Source organism: Meriones unguiculatus, chromosome 5, assembly GCF_030254825.1.
Source record: "Meriones unguiculatus strain TT.TT164.6M chromosome 5, Bangor_MerUng_6.1, whole genome shotgun sequence".
Lineage (NCBI taxonomy): Eukaryota > Metazoa > Chordata > Mammalia > Rodentia > Muridae > Meriones > Meriones unguiculatus.
The window spans coordinates 21,191,837-21,205,252 of NC_083353.1; the positions used below are offsets into that span (position 1 = coordinate 21,191,837).

Below are 13,416 nucleotides of genomic sequence, written 5' to 3' on the forward strand. Positions count from 1 at the left end.
TTTCCCCAGGGTCCGAGGATTGTTCAAGGTTCCTGAATAAAGTGCATTGAAAAAAAAAAATTGAAGGCACACATAGATCCCCATTCATTAATAGTGGGAGAATCAACACCCCATTCAAAGGACAGGTCACCCCAAAACTCTACAAGGGAAAACTTACAGATGAAAAACACCTTCAGCAAAGTGGCTGTACAAAAAATTAAGTCAAATATCAAATGCCATCCTGTATACAAAAGACAAATGGGCTGAGAAAGAAATTAGGGAAACAACACCCTTCACAAAGGACACAAAAGACAGAGTATCTTGGTGTAACTTTAACCAAGCAAATCAAAATAATTTCAAGTCTCTAAAGAAAGAAATTGAAGAACTGATCAGAAGATGGAAGAATTCCCATGCTCATGGCTCAGCAGGATTAACTTAGTAAAAATTGCCGTATTACCAAAAGTAGTCTACAGATTCAATGCAAGTCCCATCAAATTACCAATACAATTCTTTACAGACCTTGAAAGAAAAGTTCTCAACTTTATGGGGAATAACAAGAAAACCAGAATAGCTAAACCAAATCTGTACAATGAAAGATCTTCTGGAGGTATCTCTATTCTTGATCTCAAGCTGTACTATAGACCAGCCTAATAAAACTTCATAGTACTGGTATAGAAACAGAATGGTGAATCAATGGAATTGAATAAAAGACCCTGAAATAAACCCACATACTGATTGACACCTGATTTTGGACAAAGGATAACAAAACATACAATGGAAAAAAAGATAGAATCTTCAACAAATTCTGATGGTCTAAGTGGATATCGACATATAGAAGAATGCAAATAGATGCATACTCATCACCTTGTACAAAACTAAACTCCAAATGGATCAACGACCTCAATAGAACACCAGACACACTAAACTTGTTTGAAGAAAAAGTGCAGAACAAGAGAACCAAAAATAAAGGGGTCTCTTCTGAGACTGACAACCCAACCAAGGACCATGCATGGAGATGAAATAAAACTCCTGAACAGATGTAGCCCTTAGAGCTCAGGTTACAAATGGGATCCCTAATAAGGGCAAGAGGGGCTGTCTCTGACATGATCTCAGTGGCTGGTTCATTGTTCATCTTCTCATGAAGGGATGGGGAGCAGCCATAGCAGGCCACAGAATAAGACAATGCAGCCAGGCCTGATGAGACCTGACAGGACAGGGTCAGGTGGAAGGGGAGATGGTCCAACCCTATCAGTGAACTGAGGGAGGGGCATGGGAGGAGAAGAGGAAGGGAGGGTGGGATTTGGTGAAGATTAGGGAGGGGGACGTAGCTGGGTAACAAAGTGAATAAACTGTAATAAATAAATAAAAATCAGATGCATATATGCAGTAGACACAGACATATAGACCAAAGCATACGACATGAGTACTTGCCCAGAGTTCTTCATCTTTCTGTGTGCTTATAATGTAATTCTGGAAATTCATATTCATACAGCCATCTATACTTGCAGTAATTAACTATTTATTATATGGAAAAAAAACAATTTGGAGAATCAATGAAAGCAAGAGCTTGTTCTTTGAGAAAATCATCAAGATAGAAGAACCTTTAGCCAAACTAACTAAAAGGCAGAGAGATACACTATCCAAATCAGCAAAATCATAAAAAAATGGGGACATAATGAAAGACACTGAGGAAATTAAAAGAATCAGTAGGTCTGACTTCAAGAGATTATACACCACAAAATTTGAAAATCTAAATGAAATGGACCATATTTTTCATAGATTTAACTTATGAAAGCTTGAGAATTCTTAATCTAAACTAATAAACTCATGATGATGTATTCTTTGTAAATGATTTGAAATTCTGTCCTATTTTAGACAGATTCATATCCTGAAGGCATAACATGGCAAATCTAAAGCCAGCATGACACTGTAAACTTCACTGATGCTTCTTGCTTGTACTATATCCTCTCAGTACAACACCACAACTTCTAAATCTCTTAAATTAGCTTTTCATTTTTTATCTATATGCACCTGTATTGCCAAAATTGTACAAGATGGAAGCCAACTCTTTATTAATTTTTAACTTAACATTTCATCAATTAGTCATGCATAGCAAATTTCAGGCAGAAGGGGAAGTGTGCAGGCCCAGGGCTATGTGTACTCTAGGCAGCTCCTCCTCTAGAGGAGGTTTGTGTTGGAGGCTGAAGCACTGTGGGAGGAAAGCTGCTACCCTGCTGACAATAGTAACCTGCCAGGTCTTTTGCCTGCACACTGCTGATGCTGAGAGTGAAATCTGTCCCAGATCCACTGCCTGTGAAGCGATCAGGGACCCCAGAAGGGCGAATGGATGCACCATAGATTAGCAGTTTAGGAGGCTGCCCTGGTTTCTGTTGGTACCAATGTACACTACTACTCACATTGTGACTGGATTGGATTTGCAGTTTAAGGTGATGCTGTCTCCTACGTATGTGGACATGATTTCAGGAGACTGGGTCATCACAATGTCCCCTTCAGCACCTGCAATCTGAAAAAGACAATGAGTATTCACATATACACAAAATGAATTCCTGAATCAAATATTAGGATCAAAAATGTCTTTTCCAATGGCATTGCCTGCATACTATTGGATTGCAATAGTAATTAGAGTAATTGTTTCTCTACAAATGAATTACTTTGATGATATTCCAATAGTCTTTAATGTCTCACCAGACATCCAGAGCAGCAAGAATATGAAAACCGGGGTCTGTGACTCCATTTTCATGCCAATGCCTGTCTGATGCTTTTCAGTTCTCACTGCAAAGGCCTGGTTTATAAAATATGAGCACTTGGTTTGCCTGTGGTATAAATGCAAGATTAGAGTCTCACAACAGTGTGATGCAGCCATGATCATTCAGGCCTTTACAGCCATTGAAGCAGGACATTCTCCCCAAGCATGGTTGGATACCATAAAAAGCTAAAATGATACGCTCAGGATGCGAGGCTAAGCACTGCACTCAGGGTCAGCCGCTTTGGACCCAGAGGAGAGCATGTCTGATTGCATGCGGGTTGATGCCCCAGGTCCCGCCTCTGAGAAAAAGGTATCGGATGGGTCTGATGCTCTTTGGGTGGATGACACCTAAATGAACATCTGTACAAAGTCCCAATTTATTTCTAATATCAGAGATCAGACCTCTACTCTTGCCTGATGCGTCTAAAACAAAAAGGGGGAACTGTAGAGAGCTGCGGAATGCTATGCCTTAAAGATGGAGCTGGTTTCCGCCTTCCACCTTCCCGATGGTGAGTGCTCTCTGTCATTAACAATTCCACATTTGGCTAAGGCTGAGGATCTGGCTTGATTCCATGTATGTGGACCTATCTGCATTGCCCCCGTGACACGCCTGGGTTGGCTACCCAGAGGCTATTTAAGCTGTGGGCTGGCTTTCCCCGGGGTCCGAGGATTGTTCAATGTTCCTGAATAAACTGCATTGAAAAAAAAATGAACTCATCCTATATGCATGTAACAACAATTAATAAAAAAATGAGGCTATGTATTTGAAAAAAAAAATATGAGCAGATGGACTGGCTTATAGGGACCTATGCAAAGCAGCCACCAAATAAGAAATGAAATAGCCTGGGTTCTGGAGTGTGAGAGTATCCAGGTAAATCTACAGCCAAAGAAAGCTATCATCAAAGAAAATTAGCAATCACTTGCGGGGGGGGGTAGTCAAGATAGAAGCTCAAGGACCAACTTGGAGTTCTCAAACTGGAAATACTGAGATGCACTTAAGGCAGTCTTCCATTAAAAACCAAAGACATTAAGACCAAGTGAGTTTGAATGAAATAATACTAGAAAACTTTTGATAACTATCCTAAGAAAATAATAAATATGCTATCGTAAGAAAATAATATCCTAAGAAAATAATAATAAATGCTCATCAACAACACCAGAAAAAATGGAAAGAGAAAAAGAAAAAAGGAGAGAATGAAAGGGAATGGAGAAGATGAGGGGGAATAAGGAAAGAAAGGAGAGGATAGAGATAAGGAAAGGGAAAGCTGGATTGGAGAGAGATGGTAAATGTGGAGAGGAAAGAGGACTGGCGAAGGTAAAAGAGTATAAATATTAAAAAAGAAAGGTTTAGGGGTAGAGTGTCAGGTCAGTTGTTAAGAATATTTGTTTCTCTTGTAAAAGACTCAGGTTTGATTCCAAGATGTTGTTTGATGATTTTCAGACATCTGTAATTCCAGTAACGGCACACACATGGTACACATACATATAGACATACATACATATTTATACACACACACATACATAGAATTGGAAATGTGAGCCCTGAGTTGGGCTCCATCTACTACTAGGACTGCTGCCTGTTGCCTTCATTCTACTATCATAGATTCTAATCTTTGAAAGCCCCAATGATGCCTTTCTTAAAAGTTGCTTTGGTCATGTTGTTTATTACAACAATAGAAAAATAACTGATGATAAAGGAGAGTCCATAAAGGGGATATTATTCCTGAAAGAAGACACACACACAACATGAGAAACTATATCTGGTCTATAACACTGTAACACCCAATATATCTGTGGCCTCCAAAAGCAGTTGATGAGTTTGGTTTTAGAGAATGAATGGATGGCATTAGTTAGCATATTGCTTACATTGGGCCTTGAGTTTCCCATTTCTTACATGTTATATTTACTCATAAACATGAGATAAAAACCTAGAAGGTAGAATCTATCAATGAACAATTGTACTTCTTTAGTATTGAATGAGATATCCAGGTCTCTACATTTAAGAGCAGACAGGGAGAATTTAGAGTGGAATGTGACCCATGACAATGAGGCAGAGGGGACATATGGCTTAGAAACAAAAGAATCACATGTACCCTGTGATTTATAACTCTTATAATTTAAACATTAATACATAAACATAAACACAACTGTAGTAGGTGAATAGAAGGTAAACTCAGTGAGATGAGGAACTTATAATAAATGAAACAGGGAATAAAGAGAAAGAGGAAGGTAAAGGATGTGTCTTATTTGGGATTACTGTTGGTTTGATAAAACGTGAACAAAAGCAACTTGAAAGAATGGGAAAATTTATTCTCCTTACACATCCAGGTAACAGTCCATCACCAAGGGAAGTCAGGGTTGGGAATCAAATAGAGAAGGAACCCAGAGGCAGAAGCTGAGCAGAGGCCATGGAGGAGGGCTGCTTACAGGATTCCTCCTTGTGGCTTGCTCAGGTTGCTCTGCTGAGGAACCCAGGGTCACCATGAATGGCTGCATCACCTACAATGGACTGCATCCTACCCCATCGATTACTAATTAAGAAAATTCCCTGCGAATCATAAGAAAGAAGGGGAGTTAGTCTGATGGGGAAAGGATAGGAGCTCCACAAGGACCAAATATATCTGGGCACAGGGTCTTTTCTGAGACTGACATTCAACCAAGGACCATGTATGGACATAACCTAGAACCTCCACTCAGATGTAGCCTGTGGTAGCTCAGTAACCAATTGGTTTCCCAAAGTGAGGGGAACAGGGACTATTTCTAACAGGAACTCGATGACTGGCTCTTTGGTCTCCCTACCCCCGAAGGGAGGAGCAGTCCTGTTAGGCCACAGAGGAGGGCTTTGCAGCCAGTCCTGAAGATACCTGATAAAACAGGATCAGATGAATGGGGAGGAGGTCCCCCCCATCAGTGGACTTGGAAAGGGGCACGGTGGAGATGAGGGAGGGAGGGAGGGAGGGACTGGGAGGGAATGAGGGATCGGGACACGGCTGGGATACAGAGTTAATAAAATGTAACTGATAAAAAAAAATAAATAAAAAAAAAAAAAAAAAAAGAAAATTCCCTGCAACTTGCCCAAAGTTCAGTAGTACTAAGGCATTTTCTCAAACAAGGTTATACCTTCATTTGACACAATTTTAGTATGTGTGTCAATTTGACATAAAATATCATCAGTACTGGGTATAAATAGTTATATGACCTAATCTTGAAAGATGTTTGCTTTTATAAAATCCAGTATTTTGTGTAATTAGTGTATGAAAATACAGTTAATATTTCAACAAGCACAGGATAAGTAGCAGGATGTGTAAGCAGATGCTCTCTGAGGTTCTTCTGCCACCCATGTGTTTTCTGTACATATGCAGAATGCATGAAGAATGTGGAATATAGACAGGTGAATGTTCAACAGTTTCTTTGTTTTCTTATTCAGGGTCTGCCACAAATTTGATGTATTCCTGCCTAGCTCAAGTGTACATTTATGCTACATAATTCCTCGTGGTTACTGTACGTACTTTCAGTTTTACTAAATAGCTCAGACACAAATTTTATACATAGTTAAAATTTATTCATAGGTAATATCAGAAGAAAATATATGATAAATAAAAATGAGGGCATTACTAGAGTTTAAAGATTACCTATTTTTAAAGAATATTGATGACACATGAAAAGAACATTTTTAAATTGTTTCCAAATAAATTATTCTATTAATGAAGACAGCCCTAATAATGACAATATTTTTTGTCAAATCTCCTTTAAAATAATACTATCAAGATAGACAAAAGAAGTGGAAAAAATTATTTAATCTTGACTCAAAGTAGTGCATCCCATAAAAGATTAAAGGACATGTTGGCCCTTGAATGCTCTCCTACACTTCCAAGTCTACTGGAGTAAGGCAAGGCTCACTGAACCTTGGACAGAGAGGATAGCGTTTACCAGGCTGTGTAGTGATAAAAGTTTTCTGGATCATACATTTGCTGTCTGGCTGAGCTCTGAAGGTATCTGTATTGTAGACTAAGCACTGAAGAGGAGACTGCAACAGCCTTCACAGTAACAAATTGACACCTCTTCAGTCTGGATGCTGATGGTGCTGAAACTGATCTCTGTCCTAGATCCATGAGCAGTAACACCTGGGAGTTACTCAGGTGAACAAATGGGGAGCCTTTCTCTGCTTTTGGTGGGATCAGGTTATGCGAAAGTTTGTGAGAGCTGTGTAGATAACACTGATTTCCAGCTGATGGTGACCCTCTAAGCTGCAGACATGGCCAAGGAGGATATCTACTTGCAACAGTTTCCTCCACAAACTGCTCCTCTCTAGTCTCCCTGAGAAGAAGCCTACAGTTCATAGCTCCTCCTAGAGGTAACCAGTAGAAATTATGTTAGCTCCAAACTATGTAAGAGTGTTTTAATTTATGCACACAATTAATAGTATATCTACAATTCCACAACTTGTCATATATATAAAGCCATAAATTACAATCACTTCCAATCTCATTAAGTTTTATAAGCAGGATGGCTGTTGGTGGTGTGACATGTGGCATTCCAATCCATCTTCATTACACTGTTGTTGATTATTAATATTTATTGCTAATTTAACTTTAACTAAATAATGGTTATTCCTAAAGCAGCTGAATACTGAAATCACCACACAGAGACTAGGATTTCTTTAATTAACCTAAAGCACAATGCTCTGCAGTAGCTACTCCATCCCAAAACTCCAAGTTCACATAGTTTCCTCCCATTCAGATTTCCCACATTATACTTACTTTTTAGTCATATCTTAGATCTCGTTCATCTCTCATTGTGATTTCAAGTTCTCTCCTGCTTATCTCTCCTCTCTGAATCCTCCCACTTTATTCTTTCTCCTCCCCTCTAGATGAGGGTGCCACGTCCTATGCTTTCTATTGCTCAGCATTGGCTGGTTGTTTCATTGACAATACAGAGAACAAATAATGGCATGTTTACACAAGCTTAAGAAAGGTGATTCCTAGAATAAACATCAAAATTCAGTGTTTAAATTGAAACCACATAGTAGGATAGTGAAATCAGCATTTGAATGAAGAAGGAAATTTATATACATTCCACAAGAACATTATACCAACATAAGATATCTCTACCATTATTGGACTTAATTTGCACATATTGTGGTTTTAAGAGTCATGCCTCTGCCCAGTGTGGAGATAGCTGCCTATAATCAGAGATGTGGGGATGGCAACAGAAGGGAAACTGGCATATGCCAACAACATGATAGTTTATTTGACACAGAACCACAGCAAGACACCATCTCAAATGTATATATGTACCACACATCGGTTTCCCATTGCATAGAGTTCTATTAACATGTACATATGTTTTCATTTATAGGAAGCTAACAACTTAATTTCCTGTTCTTTACATAGTTAGAACTGTCTATCATACAAAAATACTAAGGGGATAGAAAATAAGATGAGGAGCGGATCCAAGATGGCAATGCCAAGAGCTCACTGTGCCTGATCAGGAGGAAAGCACTGAATGCACAGTGACCACCAGATCAAACTGTGAACCCTAAAACACCAGCCATTGTCTTCCCCACATTAGAGGAAACCCAAAATTGTGGGAAGCAATTTGGTCTGATCTCAGGTCACCCAGCTAAACCCTGCAAGAATTTTTGAGTTCCCTACAAGTTCTTAATCATCAGCTCAGAGCAACACACCTGCATGTACAGACTGAACTGTGGGCCACACAATAGAAACTGGTTTTACCAGTAGAGAGGAACCCAACTGTGAAACTAGCAATCCAGTCTGACCAAACTTAGGTCACCCACTCAACCTCTGGAAATGGGAAAATCTAATGGGTTCCAGCAGGCACTGAGTCATCAACACAGAGCAACATACGTGTGCTCACTACTCACCATCCCAGACAGAACTGTGGGCCCCAAAACACCAGAGATTGGGTTTCCCAGGTGAGAGGAAATCCCACAGGGAAGGAAGCAATCAGGTCCAACCTTAAGACACTCAGCCACCCACCAAGAAAAGTTCTCAGTTTCCTGCAGGTAGACAGTCACCAGTGCAGAGCCACACATCTGTACATGCACCAGCACCTCTGCCTACAAACTCTACTCACAACACCAGGCTGAATTGTGGATCCCAAAACACCACAGACTGGATATCCCAGATATGAGAAAACAACACAGTGAGGGAAACATCAGGTCTGGCCTTAAGTCACCCAGTAATTACCAGAAAAGTTCGTGGGTTTCTGCAGGCTCAGGGACTCTAGAATCCACCTGTATAACTGTGTGCTGTGCTCACTGGTCATTGATTACCTTAGGTACTGGGTCCCAGAGGTGCAACTTCTGACCTGCTAATGCCTAGAACCCACCAGATCAGCCCCAGATGCTGCTCCAAAGCCCAACCTGTCTTCCTACTGAAACAGGCCAAACCTCAGGGTTCCCAGGATCATGAAAAGGGCTGTGCCCAGCAAAAACAGTGTATAAGCAGCAGCAGCTCACTAAATTCAGAAAAAGAAAGCCAGAGACAGGGCACCTGTCTTCAAGAATTCTCCTGGTAATAAAAGAGGCCCAGGGTTCCCAAAGAGCCCAGTGAACCCACAAGACAATACACCCACAGCAGATCAGTGGCGATTCCCTGAAAACCATCAGTCATTAGGTGACAATACCCAAAAAGCTGAGGAGGAATCCTTCAGAAACAACCATCTTCCTCCAAGGGGATTTCACCCAACCCGATCCCGCAACACCTCAGGACTCCAGCAGACACCAGAAACTAACAGCCAATACCTGAGACAGAGAGATGAGCCATCTTGAAAGCACAATCAATAAAAGCCAAAGTAATGTGGTACCTCCAGAACCCAGTTACCCTGGATACCCTAACATAAGAGAAACTAAAGGAAATGACCTGAAATCTAGGCTTCTGAGGATGATAATGGAAGAAACCAAATTCATAAAGAAACAGGAGAAGATAAAGTCAAACATTTTGTGACCATCTATAAAGAACTAGAGGAAGATACAGCCAAAGAGTTTGTGGCCTTTAGTGAAGAAATAATTAAATCACTGTAGGAAATGAAAGAAATAGAGGAAAGTTTAAACAAACAGGTGATGGATTTGAAGGAAAATATAAATAGGTAAAGGAAATCAACAAAACATTTCAAGATTTAAAGATGTATATAGAAATATTAAAAAAAAAACAAACTGAGGAAATCATGGAGAAAATCAATTTAGGCAAGAAAATAGGAACTACAGAGGTAAGTATATCCATCATATGACAATGATGGAAGAAAGAATCTCTGGGGTTGAAGATACAATGAAAGAAATAGATATATCTGTCAAAGAAAATATTAAATCTAAATTATTCCTGACACAAACCATCCGACAAATCAAGGAAAACAAGAAAAAATGAAACCTAAGAATAATGGACATAGAGGAAAGAAAAAAGATTCTCCAAATGCCCAGAAAACATTTTCAACAAAATCATATTTCAACAATTTAAAGGACAGGCCTATAAGCACACAAATTTATCATAGCCTCAAAGCATAACAAAAAGATATTGAAAGCTACCATGACCCCGTACACTTCTCTGATGCTTCTAGCATGTACTATATGCTCTTAGTACATCACCAAAACTTGTAAATTCTTAACTTAGCTTCTCCTTTTGATCTATACACACCAGTGTTGACAAATCTATGGAAGAATGGAGGCTATCTCTCAATTATTAATCAGTCATGCATAAGAAATCCCAGGAAGAAATAGAAATTGTGTAGACCCAGGGTTGTGTGTGGTGCAGGCTGCCAGTGAGACTCTCAAGGAGGTTTGTGTTGGAGGATGAAGCACTGTGGGAGGATAGCTGTAACCCTGCTGACAGTAATAAACTGCCAGGTCTTCTACCTGCACACTGTTGATCGTGAGAGTGAAATCTGTCCCAGATCCACTTCCTGTGAAGCGATCAGGGACCCCAGAGGGGCGATTGGATGCATAGGACATTAGAAGTTTAGGAGGCTGCCCTGATTTCTGTTGGTACCAATGTACATCATTACTCACACTCTGACTGGACTTGCAGCCTAGAGTGATGCTGTCTCCTACAGATGTGGACATGAATTCGGGAGATTGGGTCATCACAATGTTCCCCTCAGCACCTGCAATCAGAAATAGACAATGAGTATTCACATATACACACAAAGAGTTCCTGATACAAATGTTGGGATCTAAAATGCCTTTCCTAATGGCAGTGCCTGAATACCATTGGATTACCATAGAAAATAGCAGTTTCTCTACAAATGAATTAATTTGATGATATTCTAATACTCTTTAATGTCTCACCAGACATCCAAAGGAGCAGGAAGACGAAGACCTGGTGTGACTCCATCTTGGTGCCCCAGGCTCTTTGATGCTATTCAGTTCTCACTGCAAGGACCTTGATTATAAATTATGGCCAGCTGGGATGGGTTGTAGGAAGTTATGCAAACTAGTCATCAAATGAGAAAGTAAATAGCCAGGGTACTGGGTTGTGAGAGCATACATGTTAAAATTTCAGCCAAAAATATTATCAAAACGATTAACCAATCACTAGGGGAAAAAGTCAACATAGAAGCTCAAGGAGCAACTTAGAGCTCTCAATCTGCAAATATCAAGATACACTCATGACAGGCTTCTATTAAAAATCAAAAACATTTAAAGCAAGTAAGTTTAGTAGAAATAATACTAGAAAAACTTTGATTACAATCATCAGGAAACAATATCGTGATAAATAACAGCAGAAAGATACAGGAGAAGGAGAAATGAAAGAAGGGGAAAGTAGAAGAGTAGATGACAGAAAAGAATGAAGGACAGGATATAGAAAAGGAGAGGGAAATCTGGATTTTATATATAGGTAAAATTTATTCATACGTAAAATCAGAAGTTCAATAAAGAAAAATAAGGTCATTTCTGGAATTTAAAGATTATCTATTTAAAGAATATGGATTGCTCATATGAAAAGAAAAATGTCATTTCTAAACTACTTATTGTGCTAATGAACACAACCATAAAAATGAGAATATTTTGTGTCAAATCACCTTTAAAATCATACTATCAAAATAGACAAAAGAAGTGGAATATAATTATTTAATCTTGACACGAAATAGTACCTCCCATAAATGATTAAAGGACATATTTGCCCTTGAATGCTCGCCTAGAGTTTCTTTTAAAACTAAAAGGGACTATTTACAATTTACAGGTGAAAATCATTGGCCAATAAAATGCATAAAATCTGTTACTATTGAAGATACAGGTGAAAGAAGAAGGTTGAATTCAAATATTATCGTCAAATACTATTCAGTGATATTTTGCAAAGGATAGCAACACTAATTTTTTATTGTATATTTCAGTTCTAAGTAGAATTTGAGTTGGCATTAATGTCTAAGGTTTTTTTTTTACCCTGCTTTAGTTATATTTTATTTAATTAGTAATTTTTTCTTTATTAATTACACTTTATTCACTTTGTATCCCCCCTGTGGTTCTCTCCCTCCTCCCATCCCAATCCTTCCCTTCCTCCACCCTCTGCATGCATGCTCCTACTCAAGTCCACTGATAGTGGAGGAATTCTTTCCCTTCCTTCTGATCCTAATCAATTAGGTCTCATCAGGAGTGGCTGCATTGTCTTTTTCTGTGGCCTGGTAAGGCTGCTTCCCACTTAGGGGGAGGTAAATAAAGAGCAGGCCAATCAGTTCATGTCAGAGACAGTCCCTGTTCCTATTACAATGGAATCCACTTGGATACTGAACTGCCATGGGCTTTATCTATGCAGGGGTCTTAGGTTATCTCCATGCATTGTCCTTAGTTGGAATATCAGTCTCAGGAAAGACCCCTGTGCTCAGATTTTTTTGGTTCTGTTGCTCTCCCTGTGGAGTTCTTGTCCTCTCCAGATGTTACTGTTTCCCACTTCTTTCATAAGATTCCCTGCACTCTATCCAAAGTTTGTCCATAAGTCTCAGCATCTACATTGATAGTCTGCAGGACAGAGCTTTTCGAAGGTCCTCTCTGGCAGGCTCCTGATTTATTCCCTCTTTTCTCCTTCTTCTGATGTCCAGCCTCTTTGCCTTTCTGGATAGGGATTGAGCATTTTAGCAAGAGTCCTCCCTCTTGATTAGTTTCTTTAGGTGTACAGATTTTAGTAGGTTTATCTTATATTATGTGTCTATATGAGTGAGTATATACCATGTGCATCTTTCTGCTTCTGGTATAGTTCATTGACGATGATAATTTCCAGATCCCACCATTTACTAGCAAGTTTCATGATTTCCTTGTTTTTTATTGCTGGGTAATATTCCATTGTGTAAATATACCACAGTTTGTGCACCCATTCATCCACTGAGGGGCATCTGGGCTGTTTCCAGCTTCTGGCTATTACAAATAAGGCTGATACAAACATGGTGGAGCAAATGTTCTTATTGTGTATTTGAGAATCTTTTGGATATATTTCTAGGGGTGGTATAGCTGGATCTTGAGGAAGCGCTATTCCTAGTTGTCTGAGAAAGTGCCAACTTGATTTCCAGAGTGGTTGTACAAGTTTACATTCCCACCAGCAGTGGAGGAGGGTTCCACTTTCTCCATAACCTCTCCAGTATGTGTTGCCTCTTGAGTTTTTCATCTTGGCCATTCTGATGGGTGTAATGTGAAATCTCAGGGTCGTTTTGATTTGCATTACCCT

At 39.4% G+C, this 13,416-nt stretch overlaps 1 pseudogene and 1 gene segment (V, D, J or C); both read right to left on the reverse strand.

Moving 5' to 3' along the window:
• Window positions 1-2,141: 2,141 nt before the first annotated feature.
• LOC110541820 (immunoglobulin kappa variable 4-1-like) lies at window positions 2,142-2,734 on the reverse strand (annotated as a pseudogene).
• Window positions 2,735-10,451: 7,717 nt separating this feature from the next.
• LOC110541822 (immunoglobulin kappa variable 4-1-like) lies at window positions 10,452-11,094 on the reverse strand. The segment is given in 2 exon segments: window positions 10,452-10,864; window positions 11,049-11,094. Coding segments are annotated over 2 exon segments (459 nt in total).
• Window positions 11,095-13,416: the final 2,322 nt, after the last annotated feature.